Source organism: Toxorhynchites rutilus, chromosome 1 (genome assembly GCF_029784135.1).
Source record: "Toxorhynchites rutilus septentrionalis strain SRP chromosome 1, ASM2978413v1, whole genome shotgun sequence".
In the NCBI taxonomy this organism is placed as follows: Eukaryota; Metazoa; Arthropoda; class Insecta; order Diptera; family Culicidae; genus Toxorhynchites; species Toxorhynchites rutilus.
In genome coordinates, this window is record NC_073744.1 from 200116145 (window position 1) to 200141640 (window position 25496).

Genomic DNA, 25496 nt, shown 5'->3' on the forward strand with positions numbered 1-25496 from the left:
GCACTTCCCGGAGCAGCACCCAACACGTCTGCTGCTTTTTCGCGGTCGAGGCAACAGCCACAACATTGGACAACATTTTAAATGCTTTAAATATAAATGACCCTCTTAAAAGCATAGTATTATGTTTGCTTCCGATTGTGAGAACATTTTTGAAAGAAACATGTGATTTTTTGGCAGCGTTCATTTCCCTCGATGCCTGATTCAGGGCAAGAGGTCAAGGATTTGACCACTGTAATACAGTGGAATTGCAGAAGCATCATTCCTAAACTAGATCAGTTTAAATTTTTAGTTCACAGCTCTAACTGTGATGTATTTTCCCTCTGTGAAACATGGCTTTCTTCATCCGATGAGCTGAATTTCCACGATTTCAACATTATTCGCCTCGATCGAAATGACTCGTTTGGTGGCGTACTATTGGGGATTAAAAAATGTCACTCCTTCTATAGAGTCACTCTCCCATCGATGACAGGCATTGAAGTTGTTGCTTGCCAGACACAAATCAATGGCAAAGACCTCTGCATTGCTTCGATATATCTCCCTCCCAGAACTACGGTAGGCCGCCATCAGTTCTTTGATACTATCGAGGCAATACCGGAGCCGCGGTTAATCTTAGGTGATTTCAACTCCCATGGAACAGCATGGGGATCACTCTACGATGACAACCGTGCCACTTTGATTTATGATCTGTGTGACAACTTCAAATTGACAGTTTTGAATACTGGGGAAGCAACCAGAATAGCCAACCCTCATGCACGGGCAAGCATGCTAGACATATCTTTATGCTCTTCTTCGTTATCGCTGGATTGCATGTGGAAGGTAATCCAAGATCCCCACGGTAGTGATCACCTACCAATAATTTTATCGATCGCTAATGAATCAAGCTCTCGTGAGTCAGTCAATATTTCGTATGACCTCACGAAGAATATTGACTGGAGAACATTTGCGGAAATAATATCTGAAGCAATTGTTTCAATGCATGAACTTCCTCCACTCGAAGAGTATAACTTTATATCGAGTTTGATTTACGGAAGCGCACTTCAAGCTCAAAGGAAACGTGTACCGGCTACCACTTTCCGACGTTGTCCTCCATCACTTTGGTGGGACAAGGAATGTTCAAAGGTCTACCTTGAAAAATCATCCGCTTTCAAAAAATTCAGGAAAACTGGATTAGTGGAATGGTATCTAAAGTACCAAGCTCTAGAAGCCAAACTAAAAGGTTTGATTAAAGCAAAAAAGCGTGGATATTGGCGGAAGTTCGTCAATGGTTTGTCAAGGGAGACCGCTATGAGCACTCTTTGGAATACGGCTAGGAAAATGCGTGGCTGGAACCATACAAACGAAAGTGAGGAATACTCTGACCGTTGGATTTTTAACATTGCAAGGAAGGTTTGCCCCGACACCGCTCCTGCACAATACGTCGTACGCGACATTCCACTTCAAAGCGATTATGAGAATTTTTCGATGGTGGAATTCTCAATTGCCCTTCTCTCATGTAACAATTCAGCTCCGGGGTCGGACAAGATTAAATTCAACTTGTTGAAGAATCTTCCCGACTTGGCAAAACAGCGTTTGCTGAACTTGTTCAACAAGTTTCTGGAGCTGAATATTGTCCCGCATGACTGGAGACAAGTGAGAGTGATAGCCATACGGAAACCCAACAAGCCGGCATGCGATTACAACTCGTATAGGCCGATTGCAATGTTATCCTGTATTCGCAAATTGTTAGAGAAAATGATTCTACTTCGTTTGGACAAGTGGGTCGAAACGAACAATTTGCTGTCAAATACGCAGTTTGGCTTCCGCCGAGGTAAAGGGACGAATGATTGTCTCGCGCTGCTATCTTCTGAAATCCAAATCGCATTTGCTCGCAAAGAACAAATGGCTTCCGTTTTTCTCGATATCAAAGGGGCATTTGATTCAGTTTCCATGGAAATTCTCTCAGAGAAGCTTCATAATCGTGGACTTTCACCAATTCTCAACAATTTCCTGTACAATTTACTGTCAGAAAAGCACATGATTTTCTCTCATGGCAGCTCGAAATCTTCTCGTTACAGTTTTATGGGCCTACCGCAAGGCTCCTGCCTAAGCCCCCTCTTGTACAGTTTATTTCGTCAATGATATGGATGATTGTCTAACTAGAGACTGCACGCTGAGACATCTTGCAGACGATGCTGTTATTTCCATCACGGGTACTAATCCCGTCGCTCTGCAAAAGTCGTTGCAAGATACCCTGAACAATCTGTTCACGTGGGCCCTCAAGCTGGGTATCGAATTCTCTACGGAGAAAACTGAAATGGTCGTTTTTTCTAGGAAGCACGAACCCGCCCAATTCCAGCTTTACCTATCCGGCAAAACGATCCAACACTCTATGTTTTTCAAATACCTGGGTGTATATTTTGATTCTAAGTGTACCTGGCGGAGACACATTGCGTATTTGAAACAGAAATGCCAGCAAAGAATCAATTTTCTCCAAACAATTACCGGAACATGGTGGGTGCCCATCCAGGAGACCTCATTCAGTTGTACAAAACAACGATATTATCAGTGTTAGAATATGGCAGTTTTTGCTTCCGATCAGCTGCCAGGATTCATATTCTCAAGCTGGAGAGAATACAATATCGTTGCTGGCGTATAGCCATGGGGTGTTTGCATTCGACACATACGATGAGTCTCGAAGTCTTGGCAGGAGTACCCCCGCTTACTCTTCGGTTCACAGAATTATCCTACAGATTTCTCATCCGTTGCAAGATCATGAATCCATTGGTGATTGATAACTTCGAAAATCTACTCCAACTGACTCCTCAGTCAAGTTTTATGTCTCTATACCATGAGTACCTTACCCACGACGTGCACCCTTCACCAGGCATCTCCAACCAAGTTTGCTTCCCATACTTCTGCAATTCCTCTGTCATTTTTGATCTGTCCATGCGACAAAAAATCCATGGAATCCCAGATCATCTACGCTCAGATTCGATTCCGCCGATATTTTCGGCAGAATATGGGGGCATAGTTAGTGTTCAGTCTGGGAACAAAGACTAGGTTGCGGTGGACTGTATTTTCGGGAACTTCTGAGCTCGGGACCAATTGGCTGAACGGGTGGAGCTCTCGTCGGGGATCGTGGTCGGATGCGGGTTGATTCGCTGGATCGGAAGCCTTGAGAAAGGCTAAATACTCTTCCGGGATGATAGCAGAGAAGAAAGATGGTAGAAAACTTTTACTCTAATACGTATATTTCTTTCTATCTCTACAACTCTTGTTTCTTCGGTGTTCGGCTGCTTCTTCGTTTGGTGTTGCTGCTTTTCTGTGATGTTGTCGTCGCGGTGGTCGGTGTAAAAGTGGTGGTTTTCGGGCAGCGCACCTCGCTTTTAAAGCAAGTGCGAATTGCGTTGTTATCAATTTACTCCGTTGGTGGCGTGGCATACGACGTTCGTAGGCGTGGCATATGATCGGGGTTTTTCTCTTCCGTTGGGACGGAACAGTTAGAGCTGATAAAATGTTCTTTACTGACGGTTCATTCATAAACGGGTCCACTGGCTTTGGCATCTTCAATAAAAATTCCAGTGCCTCTTTCAAACTCAAAGATCCTTGTTCCGTGTATGTCGCTGAACTGGGTGCGATATACTACGCATTAGGGATCATTGAAACACTGCCCATCGACCACTATTTTATTTTTTTCAGACAGTCTCAGCTCAATAGAGGCAATCCGCTCAATGAAAGTTGATAAATGCTCATCTTATTTCCTAACAAGAATAAGACAACTATTGAGTGTTTTGGTCGAAAAATTATTCAAGATTACCTTAGCATGGGTTCCCTCTCATTGCTCGATTCCGGGGAATGAGAAAGCGGACTCGCTAGCTAAGGTGGGCGCTTTAGAAGGCACACTTTTTGAAAGCCAAATTGCTTATAATGAATTTTTCCACATTCCTCGTCAGTATACGCTCGTAAGTTGGCAGCGCATGTGGAGTGGTGATGAGTTCGGTCGTTGGTTACACACGATTATCCCTAAGGTCTCGACGAGTGCATGGTTCAAGGGATTGAATGTAGGTCGTGATTTCATTCGCGTGATATCTCGGCTCATGTCCAATCACTACAACCTAAACGCGCATCTCTATCGCATTGGGCTCGCAGCAAACAATCTTTGTGATTGTGGCGATGGCTACCACGACATCGAGCATGTTGTCTGGTCGTGTATCCGGTTCCATGCTGCTCGCTCTCAGCTCTCTAGAGCACTGAGAGCAAAAGGCAGACAATCGGATATCCCCATCCGGGATATCTTAGGTAGCCGTGATCCTGATCTTCTGCTTCATCTATACCTGTTCCTCAGAAACGCCGATGTCAACGTTTAATGATGTTTCCTTCGTTGTGTCCCCGTTTCATAACCCCCCTATCCAAACGATAAACTTTTACTTAGTCGCGGCAATACATACACACACTCTTTACAGATACACGGGCCAAAGGTTGTGCAGTCCACTGATGATTCAACAAAAGCCAAAGGTTGTACCGCTCATGACAACTCTACACGAGCTGATGATTGCGCCGGCTAGTGACCATTCTATCCTGGATTCCTCGAGGCGAGAAAGACGCACCACGCTAGATATGAGGTACAGACTAGGGGGGCGTTGCTGATTAATGGTCAGCTGCATCCCAATAGGAGGTATCCCGTGTCGGGCACACGTACAGAGCATCGAAGACTGCAACATACCAATTATGAGAACACTTGTAATACTAACCTCGAGCCAACCGCGAGTAATCGGTTACATATTACTAACATAGTTGTAAGCAAACATTGTCGAAATATTGAACTCCCGGCCCCGTTAGGCTGACGCCATATGAGCCTTAATAAAAATATATATTTTGGATACATCAGGTGTAGATGTAAACATGTAAATTCCTAATTTTAAATATTCTTTATTCGTGCTTATTTATATTATTTATTTGAAGTGTGCTTCTTTGTTCATTTATAATTCATTCAATATGAGTTGAATTCTATTACTCAAAATTCTAGATTTTTAGTTCTCCTATTTATCATTATAGGTTGAATATAAAAAAAAATAATTAATAGGAATCTATTTCTTATAAATTCAGAAGCCAGAAACATAGAATATAAGAAGCTTAAGGAACTGAATTTCCAAATGTCAGAATATCAAAATCAGAAATTCAAATTTGATACTTTAATACTATAAGACAATCATTTTGTTTTAATTTTTTGCTTTTCTGGTGATTTTTTTTGTTTTCTTTTGTTTTCTGAGCCTTTGTCCCACTTCCTCTGATTTTCTATGATTTTATGGTCTGATTTTAATTTATCCTTTCTGCATTTCTTGGACCTTTCCGATCTTCTCTGATTTTCATTTATATTCTCAGATTTCCTTATATCTTCTAAGATATTGTCAGATGTGACTATTTAATATTTCTAAATTATCTCTTGATTTCCTGATATATTTTTAATGCTTCTGGCAATTATAATTTTTTTTTTTGATGATTGTTTGGTTTTTCGGTTATCAATTATTCTTGATTTTTTATGTTTTTATTGTTATTTTTTGATTTTTTAAATTTTCTGATGATTTTCTGATTTTTTAGGTCATTTATTTTTTTTATGTTCTGAGCTGATTTTGATCTCTTATATCGTATTATTTTCTCTGTGTTTCTCCGATAATGTGGTGACCTTCTGTGAGTTTTATTTATTTTCCAATATTTTGTTCAGATATTGTCAGATTTTGAATATTTCTAAATTATTTGTTTTTTTTTTCATTTTCAGATGATTTTCGTATTTTTTTTTCATGTTTTTCTGATATTTTTGAAATTTATTTAATTTTTTGATAATTTTCAAGTTTTTTGATGATTTTGAAATTTTTTGACTATTTGATTTTGTAAATTTTTTTCTTGATTCACGGTTTTCTGATGTTTCTTTAATTTAATTTTTTCATTCACTAATGTTTTTTTCTAATCTTGGAGAATGATAGTTCTGTTTTTCAAACTTTCTGATTTTTTTAAATTTTACGATGTTTTTTTATTTACGGATGTTTTGATTTCATTATTTTCTGATATGACCAAACAAGATTTTCTTATTTTGTGAAATTTTTTCTGATCATCTGAATTTTTTTTTGAATTTTCCGACGATTTTTTGATTTATGAATTCCTGATGATTTGACTTCATGATGGTTTTTGATTTTTCGGTTATCAGTTATTCTTGATTTTTTATTTTTTTTTGTTATGTTCAGATTTTTTGAATTTTCTGATGATTTTCTGATTTTTTTAGTCATTTATTTTTTTATGTTCTGAGCTGACTATGATCTCTAAATTCGTATTTTTTTTGTCTGTGTTTCTCCGATAATGTGTGACCTTCTGTGAGTTCTATTTATTTTCCAAATTTTTTTCAGATATTGTCAGATTTTGAATATTTCTAGTTTATTTGTTTGTTTTTTTTTTTCATTTTCAGATGATTTTCGAATTTTTTTCATGTTTTCTGATATTTTTTGACATTTTTTTGATTTTCTGATAATTTTTAAGTTTTCCGATGATTTTTTAATTTTTTGCCATTTGATTTTGTAAATTTTCTTATTATTTTTTGATTCACGATTTTCTGATGTTTTTTTAATTTCATTTTTTCATTCACTAATGTTTTTTTTTTCTAATCTGTGAGAATGATAGTTCTGTTTTTCAAATTTTCTGATTTTTTTTTAAATTCTACGATGTTTTTTCATTTACGGATGTTTTGATTTCATTATTTTCTGATATGAACAAACAAGATTTTCTGATTTTATGAATTTTTTTTTGATCATCTGATTTTTTTCTTAAATTTTCCGATGTTTTTTTGATTTATGATTTCCTGATGATTTGACTTCCCTATTTATGATTTTCTGATGGTTTTTTAAATTTTCTAATAATCTGTTTATTTTATATTTGTAGATTTACGTTTTGCTGATTTTTTCCAATTCCATTTTCTGATTTACTAATATGTTTTTTTCATTCTGGTCCAGATTTTATTATTTTCAGGTTTTTTTAAATTTTGATCTTTTTCTTTTTCTGGTGGTTTTTTGTTTATATTATTTTCCCTTTTTTATTATTTTCTGATTTTCTAATCAAAAAAAGTTTTTCGGATTTTATTAGGATTTACTGATTCTTTTTAAATTTTCTGATGACTTTTTATATTCATTATTCATCTATTCTATTTATTCCATTTCGCTTGTTTATGTTATGTTTTATCTCATTTATGATTAATTCTTGTTTTTCAATTCTCATATTTCCTAGTTTAAATTGAAAATCGAAAAAATGTCGATAAAAAATATGTTTTACTACTTCAGGATCCAAAACCTATATTTAAGGAATAAATATCTAAAATTAAATTTTTGATTTATCACTCATTCATTTATTTACTGTTTAAAATCAACGAACATTTCTTTTAATATTGGAAGAGTGAGTTTAGGATTTTTGTATGGCTATGGCTAATAAAAATTAAATCTCAAATTCATATCTAAAATTAAATATTCTTAATTCAAATTGAGCGTTACAGAATTCTGATTGAAGCTTTCAAAAAACTGCAAAAAAATCGAATGTTATTTATCTTTGTGTTCAATTTCCTCTATTTCTCTTTTTTAATCGAAAGTCAAGTCTTAACGATTCTCAATTTTCAATTCAGCTATTTCTTATTTGAATGAATATTAATCGAAAAAAAATCGTGGATTTTGATTAATTTACTTATGACTTCTGGATTCAAAATTTTAATCCTGGATTCAAACCTTAAACGAATAACTAAAGCTTAAAAATGGAAATTGAAATTTCATTTTATTTCAATTATTTTCATTATTGTTTTAGGAAATTGAGTTGGATGATTTTTTTTAGAATTCCCAGTTTTCAGTTTTTGATTCTAGGTAGATGATCTCTACTCCAGAATTATAACTTTTTGATTGTTATTTGCGAATTGTTAATTTTCATTTCATTTTTTTTTTCTTCATACATTCATATTTCATTTTATTTGACCAAATTTTTGGAGTTTTAACCGTCGATTTCCAATTCTCCTATTTTTTATTCACATTGAAGTTTTCAATGGATGTTTAAAAGTGGTCCTGGCTTCCGTGTCTATGTGACAAGCGGCGTCACCCGCGACAGAAGTTTTCGAACTGCATACGACATACCCTGATACAGACATGTCTTTGAACTTTCCACTGAAAATACAGTCTCCACCCAATTGTATGATAAAAATAAGGTAAGATTGCGATCGGACAACATATTCTATGGATCGTAGCGACTGATGGAAAAAGTTGAAGAGGTCACCTATTTATCTCCAAATCATCGATAATCATCGAGCTTTTCGGTTGAAAGATCTGGTGACATTTTCACAGTAGATCTTTTTCGTGTCTATGGAAATCAATTAGCCCATATATCAGTCTGCCAGAGATCATAGGTCAAAATATTGAGCTTTTTAGTTCCGCGATTAAGTCTAATTTATCTCAATATTATACGCTGTCTCGTGAGCCATTGATACCTGTATTGTTTGTATTTCTCTACAAATCCCGTGTCGTTGAAAAATGATTCAGCACTTTGCAGATGTGGTTTCAGAAGGAACCAATGTTTCAAGCGATAATACTCAGCCTATCATAAACGGGAACATGTAGAAGCTGATGAGACAAAAACACGGAATCAAGGCGAAAGAGATGCTACCCAACGAGAGCTTCGTTGAAACTCATCTCTGCTGCTCTAAACTCGTTTAGTTTTTAGTTTAGCTTTTTTTCTCGCCCGCCTGCGATACCGTAACACATCTCGAATTCATTATCACCCACTTTTTGTTTCGATTGCAAAGGTGTCACTAACGTTCGAAACGCGGTTTCAGCCGGCTTCGACATTTTCGTTTTTTTTTTGTTTGTCGGCCGACCTTGAATTTTTTTGCTGACTTTTAGAGCAGCAGTCGATTCCTTCGGGTGCGATAGCTGAAAATTTAGACCTGGTCTGTATGATGCACCTTCTTCCCATACTCGCTAATTTGTTGTTAGTCAGTAGACAGGAAGATCCATCTTCGGAAAATTTTTGATCAGTCGGTCGTCAATATTTCGTCAATATTCAGATCATCGAGTTTCGGATTTGGCCGACGGATGGCATTTCATAAACCTGAATGTCATGAAGCCACAAATTTCGATTGGTACTCTGTTCGTTAGGAAATATAGCATCGATGTTTGGATGCTAAACTCTTTGATCGGAGTGGAGCTTGTTACACACCCTCGCATCTCTCTTTTGATCCATTACTGGACGTGTCGAGAAGCTTACGAGCTTATTTTATAGCGCTCCATGGTTGCATGGAAAGTTCAGCTGACCCACGAAATTCTACATAAAAGTCGATCTGAATCGATCAATAAAAATTGGCCACAATCGTCACGGTCAGTTGGAGAAGGTTTACGAGAATAAATTCAGAAGGTCATTGTAGACATTTCAAAAGTGATTTATACGATGCAAAACACCCACTACAGAGCGTCGACTTTCAAAAACAAACTAAGAGATACTAGACTGGCTTTTCAAACGGATCATTTGTCTACAAACTGAAGACGGCGAAGAATTCAATGGAATGTTAGAAAAAATGTGGATACGAGCACGATTCCCGTACCTGTCGGGTTTTTCTCTGACAAAAATGTTCCTTCAACTCGCAGTGGTACAATCATTTTTTTGAGCTTGCTACCTCAAATATATTACAAACGTGTTATTCGGCATTGATATCGGTAAATAGTAATTTAAATCATCAGTTTTCATCACCAATAAGATTTCAAAAAAATTATTTTATTGTTCACTTGATCATTGTTCATCAACATTCTCTACCGTTAATAACTCAGCGATAATAACTTTTCCTGATCTGTTCAACGATCTGGATTCTAGAAAAAAAAAACTTCATTTATCAAACTAACTGAAAATAAGAAAGAGGTAATCAATAAAGAGAATCGATTGAAACAGATAGGTCATATCGAGGAGCTAAACGTGAATTGATTGTGAACAATAAGTGAACAGATCATCTTTGAATATCAAAATCTGAAATCGAAATATTTTACATTGAAAAACAATTTCAAAAAAAAATGTGTTGAAAAATAATGTTTTCTTTTTTCAGAATTTTAAATATCTAGGTATAATTCAAAATTCAATAAAAAGAAAAGGACAGGTTCAAAAACTCATAAAATAAGGAAATGAGAAAATGAGAACAAAATGACAAAATGGCAAAATCACAAAACAACAAAATGACAAAATGATAGAATGAAAAAATTACAAAATGACAAAATGACAAAATGACAAAATGACAAAATGACAAAATGACAAAATGACAAAATGACAAAATGACAAAATGGCAAAATGACAAAATGACAAAATGACAAAATGACAAAATGACAAAATGACAATGAAAAAATGACACAATGGCAAAATCACAAAATGACAAAATGATAAAATGACAAAAGGACAAAATGACAAAATGATATAATGATAAAAGGATAAAATGACAAAATGACAAAATGACAAAACGACAAAATGACAAAATGACAAAATGACAAAATGACAAAATGACAAAATGACAAAATGACAAAATGACAAAATGACAAAATGACAAAATGACAAAATGACAAAATGACAAAATGACAAAATGACAAAATGACAAAATGACAAAATGACAAAATGACAAAATGACAAAATGACAAAATGACAAAATGACAAAATGACAAAATGACAAAATGACAAAATGACAAAATGACAAAATGACAAAATAACAAAATGACAAAATGACAAAATGACAAAATGACAAAATGACAAAATGACAAAATGACAAAATGACAAAATGACAAAATGATAAAATGACAAAAAAGGGAAAATGACAAAATGACAAAATGGCAAAATGACAAAATGACAAAATGACAAAATGACAAAATGACAGAATGACAAAATTACAATAAGACAAAAAGACAAAATTACAAAATGACTAAATAACAGAAAGGCAAACTTGTTGAATATTTTGTACATTTCACTTTTGGTTCTTTAATTTTGATTTTTCTGAAATTTTCAAGAACATTCTGGATTATATTGTTTTATTTTCTGAATGATGATTAGTTCACATTTTCTTTTCTATTTCGAAATTATTGTTGTATATATTTTTTTTATTTCACTGTTTTTCTATTCTTCAATTTTCTAATTACAAATATGTTACTTTATTTTTTTACTACATTGCGATAAGTGATGTCGTTTCGATTAATCGATTAATCGCACACCTACTGCGCAATGAATAATCAATGAACTGAGACGAGATTTATCAAATTATTGGTTTGCTTTGATTATTTATTGATTATAAATCGTTCGATTGATAAATCGGTTATTGTGGTCAGTATGCGATTCGATTAATCAGTATTCGATGTTCTTTCTTCCCTCGTAAATCGTTATCGAATATCTATTCTGTTTACACATCTGTATTTGCTCACGATACGTTGTCCGGCAGTTATATTTTCTCACTCCAAGATATTTACACGATCATAAAATATATCTCGCAATGTGGCCATGGATTTGACTCCTGTGTTGAAAAAATTGAGAAAATAAAAATATGAAGTAATCAGAAAATAAAGAAAATGAGAACATTCCAAAAATTGAGAAAATTTGAAAAATAAAAAGAAAATTTAAAAAAAATAGGATAATAAAAAAAATGGAAAAGTCAAAAAAAATTGTGAATTTTTAATTTTTTTTTTCAAAATTCCGATAATTCGTAAAAAAACAATAATTTGAAAAAACACTTACAAAATAAATACAGAAAATACAGAAACAAGTATATTTTGAAAAATAAGTAAATTGAGAATTTTCAATCAAAAATTCGAAAAATTCCGAGATACTACAAAGTTTACATAAACAAATAATCTCGAAATCAAAAGATGTCAAAAATTCGCAAAACTTGGAAAAATTAGAAAATTGAAGAATTTCAAAAATTTTGAAATTTTCGAAAATGCGAAAAACCGAAGAATAAAAAGATTTTAAATTAAAAAAGTCACAGGAGGGTTGTGTCCAAGACACGACCGCATAGTTGACGTAGGATTCCGTTAGGCTATCTGCTGCACGCTGATTTTGGATACGTTTGAAGAATTACATTATTAAACTCTTCGATAATGATTTGGCTCCGTTTTGTCTGGTTGTTAGGTATTGTTTGTTCACTTCACCAGTGTCCATAACCGAGTGATAATGATAGATTAGATGGCGCGTATCACGTACCAAAGCCGCCCTCCGTGGTCCTGGACGAGATGGCGCCTGTGTTATGTATGGATGAAATAAAGAAAAAAAGCTTATCAAAGCAATATAAGATAATTTTCATTATCGAACCCAATTTTTCTCACCAGAAAAAAAGTGTTACTTTAGTATAGAGAAAATATATTTGAAATGGAAAAGTAATTTCATTCATAACTTTTTATTTTCTGAGTATTTATTCAACCCATTTCCTTTTCACTTTAAACCCAACGGAACACGATGCTACATGCCTCAATGCTAACAGCACCCAATACGTATGTAGAGCATATGTGAAATCACTTTTTCGAATATTCCTTCATTTTTCCAATTTTCCTCGTCGCATGAACTTTCCATGGGAGAAAAAAAATCGTTTCATATTTCAAGTCATTTTAACACAATAGCTACCATACACAATTTTACACTTACAGTTGTGCTAAAAGTTTTACGAAGCAACCAACATAAAAGTTCCAAATTTAAATTTTATTTATATTCTATCAAGCATAAGTTCTATTCAGTTCATTGAAACATCATTTTTCACTCAAAAGATTCTTATTGGAACAAAAAAACACTTGTTCATCGCTCTCCACTTATTCGCCAGCACGTATGCAATCAGCAATGCCCACGCTAGTTACAATGAGCACTATCCATTTGTGCGCGTCGTTAGTTAAACTATCGAGGGTATTTACATGCTGATTTCTCCCAGACACCATGGATTTGAAATCTCTGTTAGGGAATACATGTCGGTGGGAAAAAAATCTCCCCCTACTTTCATGTATCTGCAATGCTAATTTCCCCTAGGCAGCTTGGTTTTGATGTCTCTGTTTGGGACCCGCCGCATATGTCGTCAATTTCGACCTATCAGAAGTGGGTATTTCTGTTAGGATAGGGGTTGAGATTCTTCAATTGTTCGATAGTTAGTTTCATGACATATATGATTTCATTCAATGTAAAAAATTGTTATGGAGTGCTGAAATAGATTGACGCAAAAATCTCATCAGTCCATCATGAATTCACTGAACAATAAGCATTTGAAATTGGACAATTTTCACGGTGCGCTCGATTTTCGATTTTCAATTTGTACCCCAATATGTTCCCGAAAGACGTAATCCTACGTCAAAATTGAGAAAATTCTGAAAATTCCAAGAACCCGATACAAGAATTCCAAACCGATTATTAATCGAATGATTTTTGCATAACCGATAATCGAAGCGAAATGATTTGCCTAGATAATCTATTCAAAATTCAAAGAGAAAAAAAACAGGAAGTGGGTTATATCTATGGTATAACCGCAATGGTGACGTAGGACTATCGTTGATTTAGAGATCATTTGTATAAAGTTGAATCTGAATTCATTCTGAATGAATGAATATTTGGGGGACTTCGAAAACGAGAGCGTTACGTTGGAGGTACAAGGTTTTATGCATCCAATATTGGATACTAAAATATCCTACTGATGGGGAAGAATATTCTTCAGAAGCTATCCTGTTAATTGCGATTGATTGAAAAATCACAAAACCAAATGTATTTGGTCACAGTGTTACATGGATAGAAAACATTCAAATAAACTCTTTCACAAGAATGTATTGTTAAATTCCCAGAGGAACTGGCAGATTATTTTCCGGATCTTTCTCGATGCTGAATGGCATCCAAACGGAAAGAATTCCGTGCGTGTATGTGTGTGTGTAGCGGCTGCTTCGATGGTCACCTTCTCTTCTCCTGAAGGAAGGAAGGAAGGTCTTGTATTATAGAGACTTTAAACTTTTGCAGTTCATTCGTCTCTAGCCTTGAGAAAGGCCCTTTGAAAACTCTACTCTACTCTATTACTCTACTCCAGCGCTACCACCTCCGCCCTCTTGCCTTGAGAAAGGCTCTCGATCCCTGGCCGTCCAGCTCGTCCAGCAACGATGTTGTCCAGTCGGTGTCCACACAAAGAATGTTCTCCTGAAGGATCGGCTTCTCTGTGCTCCCTCACAGGTTCAAACAAACTGCTTGCGTTTCAGGGCAGATCTCGATCCTTCGCCGTCCAGCACCCTCAGCAACGATGTTGTCTTGTCGATGTCCTCACGAAAAATGAAGCGTCTCACCACCAGAATATCGCTTAAGTATGCTTTTTGTGCGTGATTGAATCGAGAGAAGGCGTGGTTTACGATGGCAATTTGGAAGGCAAACTAGAGGTGAATGAACTCTCTGGGCTCGGAACTTTCGGCGACTGAGCAATAATCGATTGCGGGCGCATACAATATTGGATACGGAAATATCCTACTGATGGGGAAGAATAATCTTCAGAAGCTATCCTGTTAATTGCGATTGATTGAAAAATCACAAAACCAAATGTATTTGGTCACAGTGTTACATGGATAGAAAAAACTTAAAAAAAACTCTTTCACATGAATGTAATTTTAAATTCCCAGAGGAACTGGCAGATTATTTTCAGTAACGATTAGATATTTCCACATTTTCCTCGATACTGGAAGCCCACCAGTGGTTAATGCTAACTCGATAACCATCTGTTAATAGCACTTGATTGAAAAATATTTGGTCACAGTGTTACATGGATAGAAAACATTCAAATAAACTCTTTCACATGAATGTATTTTTAAATTCCCAGAGGAACTGGCAGATTATTTTCCGGATCTTTCTCGATGCTGAATGGCATCCAAACGGAAAGAATTGCGCGTGTATGTGTGTGTATGTAGCGGCTGCTTCGAGATCTTCCCGGGGAACAGTTTGTGGCATCACTCTCCTCCTGATGGATTCCCTTCTGGCCTAAGGTGCACAAATAGGCTCTTTATGACACCGTTCATTCGCGCTTTCATGATAAACGAAGAGCTTCACCACAACAGCGACAACATGCTCCAATCGCTGTTCAATTAGAACTGAGTGGATTTCCGAGCGGCGCTCGCTTATATACTGATTGGTGATTTCAATAGCCTGTTTTGAAAGCAATTTTAAGACTATTGAAACAAGTTTTTGGATCAGAAAGTAACAAGTATAGAACGCGTAGACATTTTATCTTTCGAATGGAGTGTTTATCATACCATTTCGTTCAGTTGTTTAGGAGCTATTAACGCTCAAAATCTCGGTCTCCGGCGTAACGCTTTCGTTTTCGAAATTTGATTTTACACCCCGGTATAGAAATGAAAGACGTAGTCCTACGTCAAAACTGGTACGGCCACTACAGCGCGGCTTTTGTAGTGAGTATGCGGTTAATCGAATAATCGAAACCACATCCCTCAGTTTGACCGCTCATGCCGTTCTCTAAAGTAGTAGATTTACCAATTTAGTAAATAAATAATTCAGCAACATAGCATCTTCTGATAGCAAAAGTGACAGAAGCTCTAAAAACCGCATATGGAACTCGAACTTGGCGGTGTAACATTATTGAAAAACATCTGCTTACTGACCTACGTCATGATTGCACAAAAATGAGTTTTCCCCGAAAATACTGCGTTAATGACCTGAGCAAGGTGATAATCTGTGAAAAATAACGGTTCGTTATTGACACTGAATACGAATTAATAGCGAATGGCAATCAAGCGAAAAATGAAGCTTAAAGGTGTCAACACTCAGTGAGGCGTCGAATTAGGCGGCTGGATGACGGCCGGGGAGACGCCGCGAGAGAGTTGAAAAAAAAATGTAATAATTGTCGAAGAACTGTGAAATGTGATGCAAAAATTAGTGAAACTTAACAGTCTTCAGTTTCATCCTGGTATTCGATAAATGATCGATGAAAATCACCGTTCGAAAGACTAACCTTGAAATGTGTTGTGGTTAGTGGACCTTACGTAAAATGCGCCAACGATTGATCTCAAAATTTTCACTCAAAGTATTTCAGGGGCAATTCGCTCTCGTAAGGATATTTTGCATGCGATGACTGGGATTCATACCGTGCGATGATTCATTTCCGTCAGTTGCTTTAAACATGCTTTGAGTGTTGGCCAAAAGCGAGTTCCATAACTTAATCTATTCATAATGCGAATTTACATCATAAGTAGTAGCCTCCAATGACATCTTTGCCCGCCCCAAATGGATGACACAGCTTAACCCTGATCTTTCGAGACGACTCTAGTTGGTGGTTGTAGTCTAATATTTTTTTCAGTGTCACTATAACTTACTTTTCGAATAGAAGTCATCCCACAAGATAAATTCTCTTGGTTCATAAAAAGATCAAATAACACAGTCTCATTCAACAATGAATGAATCACCGATAAACGGTTTAAAGCTCTATTGCCGACATCAACCGAGGAAACTTGGATATTTATTGAACCGATGCAATGCTCAATGGAAAGAATTCTCAATTATGATTTAGTATCTAACCTCCAACATAGGCAGCGACCATCAATTGAAATCATTGTCGGGATTAAAGTTTTTCTGCGTCAATCATTTAACCGCAGAACATTTACAAGATGAAGTTCTCGTCGAGTATCTTTCTGGTTTGGCATCGTTGGTGTGTTCCATATTATTGATTGAATTGAAATTAGGATCAAGCCTAACGCCAAAAAAGCCTAATAGATGCGAAAAAAAAATTTTTTTTGTCCCAAACAAACATTTAAGGCTCAATAGCATTTTAGCAGTAACAGAGCCAAATTTTTAATCGTGTACATGTCACATGTTGATCATATCTATAATTAGCACATTACACAGTTGCCATTTTTTCGGCGTAAGAATAATTCCCTTCTATACCATTGCATATGGTACATTACATTACACAATAGCCATTCAGGCGTAAGAGTATTCCTTCTGATCTTCCATTATCCAGTTAGACCGGACCGGACAGCGGAGACAGTTGATTGATCATTGTTGAGTTATTTATAGAACAGCAGCCCGATGTGTCTTGCAGAGCAGAGCAGTTGTATGGATGAATCGATCTTTATTCGACCGTGGATCGATCCCCATCGCTGATGATTGTTGCGTGGACGAAGTTATTCTGTAACAACACAAAGATGGTCAATTAGGGCCCTGAGTTTTGAACTCACGACCGATCGCTTACTAAGCGAACGCGCAACAAATGTGTCTACGAAGACCTCCTAGAAAATTTAAATTTATTAAATGGTAAAAAATAATGAAAAGGCAAAACAAAAAATTTACAAAATTAAAGAATTTTGAAGTCAAAAAATTTCAATAATTCAGAAAGTTGAAGAATTTAGAAAGTTTAAAAACGACAGAAAAAAGTGTGAAATTTAGAAAAATAAAATTAAAAAATTCTAAAATCTATGCTAATTCTTAAAATTTTTAAATATTTTCTAAAAATTGCAAAAAATTTAAAAGTTTGGGAAATTTTAAAAACTATGATAATTATAAAAATTATAGAAATTATGAAAATTATAAAAATTATAAGAAAGATATTTTAAAAATACAGACAGTGCAAAAAAAATTAGATTATTCAAAAAAATCAAAAATTTAAAAAAAAACAGGTTATATCTATGGTATAACCGCAAGGGTGACGTAGAACTATCGTTGATTTAGAGATCATTTGTATAAAGTTGAATCTGAATTCATTCTGAATGAATGAATATTTGGAGAACTTCGAAAACGAGAGCGTTACGTTGGAGGCACAAGGTTTTATGCATCCAATATTGGATACGGAAATATCCTACTGATGGGGAAGAATAATCTTCAGAAGCTATCCTGTTGATTGCGATTGATTGAAAAATCACAAAACCTAATGTATTTGGTCACAGTGTTGAAATAAACTCTTTCATATGAATGTAATTTTAAATTCCCAGAGGAACTGGCAGATTATTTTCAGTAACGATTAGATATTTCCACATTTTCCTCGATACTGGAACCCCACCAGTGGTTAATGCTAACTCGATAACCATCTGTTAATAGCACTTGATTGAAACATATTTGGTCACAGTGTTACATGGATAGAAAACATTCAAATAAACTCTTTCACATGAATGTATTTTTAAATTCCTAGAGGAACTGGCAGATTATTTTCCGGATCTTTCTCGATCCAAACGGAAAGAATTCCGTGCGTGTATGTGTGTGTGTGTGTAGCGGCTGCTTCGAGATCTTCCCGGGGAACCGTTTGTAGCATCACTCTCCTTCTGATGGTTTCCCTTCTGGCCTAAGGTGCACAAACAGGCTCTTGGTGACACCGTTCATCCGCGCTTTCATGATAAATGAAGAGCTTCACCACAACAGCGACAACATGCTCTAATCGCTGTTCAATTAGAACTGAGTGGATTTCCGAGCGGCGCTCGCTTATATATCGATTGGTGATTTCAATAGCCTGTTTTGAAAGCAATTTTAAGACTATTGAAACAAGTTTTTGGATCAGAAAGTAACAAGTATAGAACGCGTAGACATTTTATCTTTCGAATGAAGTGTTTATCATACCATTTCGTTCAGTTGTTTAGGAGCTATTAACACTCAAAATCTCGGTCTCCGGCGTAACGCTTTCGTTTTCGAAACTTTGATTTTACACCCCGGTATAGAAATGAAAGACGTAGTCCTACGTCAAAAACTAGAAGCTCTAGAAATTTAGGAAATCTATGGAAAAAATCAGAAAATAAAAATTAAACTAAATTAAATTAAAAAGTTTCAGAAAATTGAAAAGTTCCAAAAAAATCGGTAAATTGAAAAGTAAGAACATTAAACTAAATTCAATTGAAAAGATTCAGAAAATTCATAAAATATCTGAATTAAAAGTAGTTAAAAAATTTGAAGATTCAGTAAATATAGAAAATAAAAAAAAAATAAATCTCATTAAAAAAAAGAATAAAAAATATATGTAAATTTAAAGAATCTACGAGCTCAAAAATAGAAAAATATCAGAAAATTCCTAAATTTACAAATTTAGAAAGTTTTAAAGACAATCAGAAAATTTATTAAATCCAGATAATTCAATTGATTATTTGAATATTCTCAATAAAATTATTACAAAATAAATGACAAAATAATGAAAAAAAAAATAAGAAAATTGAAAAAAAAATTTCAAAATTTAGATTTCTTGGTCTTTAAAATTCAAGAAAAATTAATTTTTTTATGATAAGAAATATTCAGAAAAAAATTATAAAAATTAACAAAATTAACATGAGCAAATAAAAAATATCATTAAGGTTGAATATGAACTGGATATACTAATGGGTTAGCTGGGTTATGGGTTAGTTAGTTTCTGGGTCTATTAATAAATAATTAAATTTTGAAATTAAAATTCAACTAAAAATAATAAACTTTACCTTTTGCAGAATGGCGTTTGGAAAAACTCCTACTCCTACTCCTGAACTGATCGTAAAATTACATAAGCAAATAAAAAGTATCATTCAGGTAGAACATAGACTGGAGTTACTACTGGGCTAGCTGGAATGAAATTTTCTGAGTCTATTAATAAATTATTAAATTCTAATAAATATTCTAATAAAAAATATTGAAGCTCAAGTAAAAACAATAAACCCTGCTATGTCTTCATAGATAAAAAATGGAAAAGGAAAATGAGAAAAGATGGAAAATTAAGAAAATTAGAAACTGATATTCAATTGAAAAGTAATCAAGAAGAATTCTAAAAAAATAAGAAATTTGGTATTTTAAGAATTTTAGAAAATTTGAAAATTATAAAAATCTATATATACAAACATGGATTTCTGTCTGTCTGTCTGATTCTTATGGACTCGGAAACTACTGAACCGATCAGCATGAAAATTGGTATGTAGGGGTTTTTGGGGCCGGGGAAGGTTCTCGTGATAGTTTGAGACCCCTCCCCCCCCCCTCTCTAAGGGGGGCTGCCATACAAATGAAACACAAATTTCTGCATTACTCGAGAATTATTCAAGCAAATGAAACGAAATTTGGCATATGGAGGTTTTAGGGTGCAATAAATGATTTTATGGTGGTAAGACTCTCCACCCCCTCTCTAAAGGGCCATACAAATGGAACACAAATTTCTGCATTACTCGAGAATTATTCAAGCAAATGAAACCAAATTAGGCATCTGAAGGTTTTAGTTTCCCATCTATTTGGGGGGAAGGGGATACTGCCATACAAATTATCAAGCAAACTGAACCACATTTGGCATGTGGAGGTTTTAGGGAGCAAGAAACATTTCTAAGGTGGTTCAACACTTCTCCTACCTTTCTGAAGATGGGAGGCGGGAGGTCTGCCATAGAAATGAAACAGTTTTGTTAGAAATACTAGGAATTTTATAGTAAAAGGTAAATTCAACGGGGTCAATTAGAAGATCAATCAATGAACAGTTCTGCGATTGGACCCATGAACTTGCTCATAGTAAGAAAACGTGGATGTTTGAAGGTATTGATAACAAAACACAAATTTTGGGCGGGACGAAGTTTGCCGGGTCAGCTAGTAATAAATAAAATTTAAAAAACGTACAATGAGGAAATTTCAGAAAATCAAATAATTTGGAATTTAAAAAAAATGGCATATAAAAAATTTAAAAATTTAGAAAACTAAGAGGAGAAATTGAAAAATTGAAATTAGGAAAGTGAGAAGGAATTACGATAAAATTAGGAAACAAAATAGAGAAGAAATCAAGAGGATATTTGAAAAATATGGAAATTCGTGGAATTTCAAAACTCAAGTTTTTATGAAAACTGAATTGATTTCAAAATTAAAAAAAAAAGGAAAAATGAGAAATTTATAAAATTTAAAAAAGAAAAATATGGAATTGATAAGCTGAGAAATAATTGAAAAGTCATAGAATTAAAAGAAATAGAATTAAATTAATAAAATTAAAATTAAAAATTAAGAAAAAAGTCAAGAAATTGAAAAAACATGATTTAGAAGATCCAAGAAAAAAATATTAAAAATTAAATAATTAATAAATATTAAAAGTTTAGCAAAAAAATCAGAAATCGGAAAATTAATATTTTTATTTTCAAAAATTGCAAAAAAAAATTGAATACAAAGATATTCGGAAAATGAGAAATTAGTAAAAATAAAAAATATGAAAAATTTAAATAAAATGGAAAATTAAGAAATTTGGAAAATTTTGAAAATAAAAAAATATTAAACTAAGATATTCGTACTCATGGTGACGGTCACTAATTTTTTATTATCATATGGCATATTGAGATAATTCTTATGAGTGATATCGATAATTTGAAGCATTTTCAAAAACATAAGCTGAAAAGTGCTTGTTTGATCGGAATGTGTTTTCGATAAAGTATTCGGAAATTTAATGGAGTATGGAGAGAAAAATACACAAAAATACGCTGTTACAAAAACTACTCGGAATTAAATAAAATTAAATAATCTTTTCATTATAGGTGCCCTATTTTTGAAATGACTGCCCGTAAACTTGTATATATTTTTCAATTCACACCGGATGGAGCGAACGATCTATTTCTGTTCCCTGCTTAAATACCAACGATCGGTTGATTTGTTGTTTTAAATGTCGACGTTTCTATTCCGTTCCACAGGTGGCTCGCAGCTGTTTCCCACTAGCGGAGGCAGAGGATTATCCAGATGGGACCTGCCAGAGCATCTGGCCAAAGCGCAAGCGATGTACGGAGTGTCAGCATTCTACAAGATTGGAATCGATACCCGAAATGAACCCCCCTTCGACTACATACTCACCCTGACCGAGGGCGACTTGGGAATGCCGAACAAGGAGTATTACGCCCTGGACGATAGCCATCCGGTAGCGAATGTTTGCTTTGTTGAGGTTCGAGGTTCTAAGGTTCGTTCATTTTTTCATTTCGATTGCAGATTAGCCAAGCCTATCGGACCTATCTGCGGGACATTTACACCAACCTGATGGCTTCTACCTCAACCAAGGCCTACCATTACGCCGATATTATCTACAACTACGAGAAGCGTCTCGCATTGACTGTTGCAAGATTCGTTAATGATGCCGCCGACAACGCAACCCGGCCCCGGATCCGTAAACTGTCCCAGGTGGCAGATGATAAAAGTACACGGTGGGTACGTTTACATGACCGCTTGTCTTGTTATCTTCAAAAATATAAATCTCAACACTTTTTCTCCCGCCAAATATAGCTACCAATCAATCGAACGGCCAGTGCCATGTTTCCGCTAAGAATAACCCACGATACACCGGTGTTGGTGGACAATCCGGCGGTGTTTAAAGCGATAACCCAGGTCATCCAAACTACCGACATCGAAACGCTGAACCACTTCGTGATATGGTCCGTCATACAGCGCTACCTTCCGTACATGTCTAGCGATTTGCGGCAGTCGCGTTGGGAATTTGACAAGGTCTTGTACGGGGTCAGAACGAAACCACCGTTCTGGCACTCGTGCACCGAACTGATCCAGCAGTGGTTGCCATACGGATTGGAGGCGCTACGCGAAAATCCAGCCCTGATCGTGCCTGATTCGATGACCCATCCGGCGGAAATAGATTTGCCAAATCCATACCACAGCTCACACCTGGTAACCAACGAGCAGCACGTTCAGTTCGACGACGAACTGGTGAAGATCATGTTCTACCACGTGAGAGACGAGTACAAACAGGCGGTAATCAACGCCGATTGGATCAACGGAAATGTGTCGGAATATATTACCGACAAGCTATCGCGGATGAGGATTCAGATTGGCATTCCGAATGATCTTCTGAAGAGTGAACAAACGCTGGGCGAATACTATCGGGAGTTGTATATGCCAGAGTTTTTGTTCATGGATAACATAGTCGCTCAATGGGAGAGCGCGAAAACGACGATGAATCGATTGATGGGTAACGTGACGGAAGGCGAGAGGTTTGTAGCGTTTAACACATGTGGTTCCAGAGTGCATTAAACAAAAGAACTTTCTTCAAAATTGCAGGATCATAGCAGAACTGTACCCACCGATCGCGTCCGGAGGACGCAAAGCCCCCGTGGCTAACATGAAGTACTCGATCAGTCTCAATATGGTCATCATTTCCAGGCAGAAACTCCGAGAGCCATACTTTCACATAAAATACCCTTTGTAACGTGAAAATATTTGTGATCGTCGTCGAAAATTGCTTGCTAAAACGGATTCTATCAATGTTTTCAGATCGCTTAACTTTGCTCGTCTTGGATCCGACATTTCCCTTGTGATTCAGGATGCCATCAACACCTTTGCCGAACAGTTAAAAAATATAGAAGGCGATAAATCGCAGCACTTTGGACTATCGTCCGCACGGTTGGGAAACATTTTCAGCAAGCAGGCACAGAGATGTGTTACCAAGTAAGTGAGACCATCTGCAGCAAGCAGAAAAAGGAAACTGAGATTACCCCCTAGTTTTGCGTCTTCCAGCGTTCCCAGTGTCCCCAAGGGCACCCCGAAGGACCGCCAGCTGGAACGAATCGGGAACGTCAACCGGCTGAACCTCTATCTGGAAGTGTCGTCGGTCGGTATGCTGACGAGGGCGTTCGAAACTCTGGTGGAGAAAATCCACCGGAACGAGCGCATATTCGAGAGTGCGATATCGGAGAAGACTACGTACGAGCTGTTGGGGCTGCGCGAACGACACCTCCAGCCCGGACTGCGCAAATACTCCGAACAGCAGCTGTACGCGCTGGCCTACATGCAGAAGCACTGTGCCGTGGCGAGTGTTTCGACGAAGCGTCTCACCAGGCTGCAGTTGGTCCACGACATTCCCGAGACGGAGAAGTGAGTAACACAGTCTCTAGGCTGGAATGAAATTATGTGCTTCTGAGGGGGTAGTAGGTGCTTAGTCCCGGTGGAATAAGGCCTTCAATTTTTGGATGTTCAACATCGATAGAATCAGGTTTGCCGGACAGCTTCATGAAGCCCTTGCAGGGCACCGATTGCCAAAACGCATCCCCGCCAAGCGAAGCCTACTGTTGCACAACAAATTGAAGAGATGCAGCCATGTTTTGTTACTATAAACCCTATATACGCATCATGAATCGTATTGTTATCAATTTGTATCGAAAATCGATATGTATTCGATAAGTTTCCATCAGAAAACCCTCTCGATTGTTTATGCTTTGGTACTTTAACATGTTTTCGAGCAAAGGGCTTGACCTGGTGCATTTATGCACATGATCGAATTTGATTCAGTTCCAAAAGGGGAACACAGTGATTTTGAAAGTAAATGCTCTTGTGTATCCGAGAATTAGTGGTTTGTGATGTGCAAAACGGTGAATCGCACCGAGCTGCCTCTAGGAAGTAACGTATCAGCAAGCCAGCGGTTGGGAAAATTCTTCTGAAACTAAAACCGTTCGGATCAGTGGTGGATCGCCCTGGTACAAGCAAGAAGCCTCTGAGTTTGCTAAGGAGCATGCTGATAAGACAATAGAAAAGAACCTGGGAAAAGGTTCTTTGGACGGATGAATCATATTTCGAATTGTTTAACCGAAAGCGGCGGGTTTGTGTGTGATATAGACTGGGTGAGTCTCAGAACACATCCAAGGCAAGAAGGAAATTGAGTGTTCTGGGGGTGTTTATCGTGGGGTGGAAGTTGGATAATGACGGCAGACGACAGGAAGGGAGAATGACAAATGGGGGTAAGAGAGGCGGACTAAATAATAACATTAGCGCTTCTTAGGAAGACATATATGAGGAACATAAGACAAAGTTCACGACTAGCTAAGATATCACGAACTGGCATGCGTGTGGGTGATTCTGGAGCCTCTAAATCGAAAACCAGTTTGATTCTTTCATTGCATAATTCATTAAATGAACAAACAATCTGATATCCTTGGCCAAAATTGTATAAATTGTTAGTAGCAAGACCTACGCGATAGAGATGCGCATTCAGCGCGAAATGATTGGACAATAACCTGGACGTAACTCTAAGGGTGGGTTTAGACTAGTGATATATTCATGTGAAGAAATATGATGAGATTTATAGAAATCGCATCAACCGATTACACTAGCGTGAACTTCTATAATGAATATATTCATATTTTCGATGAATTTATTCACCTGAAGTAGAATAAATTCATTGAAGATTTCTCACCAGTGAGAAATTCACAAGCGTTTACATATACTGGATTTATTCAAGTTATATATACCTCGAATAAGTGTATCATATTTATTCTCACCCGTTTACACCTATTTTCACGTGAATAAATCCATCTATAGCTATAGATCTCCCTAATGTAAACCCGCCATAATAAAACCTCTTTTAAGGTCTAACCTGTTAGAAATTATTTATTTATGTATATATTCGTTTTCGATTTAAACGTACAGACTACTAATTACTCCAAAAAATCTTAATTCTATTGTTTAACACGCATCTATTAATTTCATAGTCAAAATAGGTAAACCAGACTCTTGTCGAAACTTTGGGAATGTTAGAGTGTAGCCAAGATAATCTCCGTTACATTGAATAAATGTTTGATACAGAAAATATG

At 36.0% G+C, this 25496-nt stretch overlaps 1 protein-coding gene across 8 annotated transcripts in view; it reads left to right on the forward strand.

The window, feature by feature from the left end:
* The window catches only part of LOC129767057 (protein gone early), a 262177-nt gene that overhangs the window by 225043 nt on the left and 11638 nt on the right, over positions 1-25496 (forward strand). For 7 of the 8 annotated variants that reach the window (XM_055767702.1, XM_055767680.1, XM_055767686.1 and 4 more), the window contains 6 exons: positions 21606-21826; positions 21895-22110; positions 22186-22904; positions 22972-23115; positions 23185-23358; positions 23413-23784. In XM_055767702.1, coding sequence (XP_055623677.1) covers positions 21606-21826; positions 21895-22110; positions 22186-22904; positions 22972-23115; positions 23185-23358; positions 23413-23784 — 1846 coding nt within the window. The remainder of the gene's footprint in view (positions 1-21605; positions 21827-21894; positions 22111-22185; positions 22905-22971; positions 23116-23184; positions 23359-23412; positions 23785-25496) is intronic. The other variant, XM_055767714.1, reaches the window with a different exon arrangement.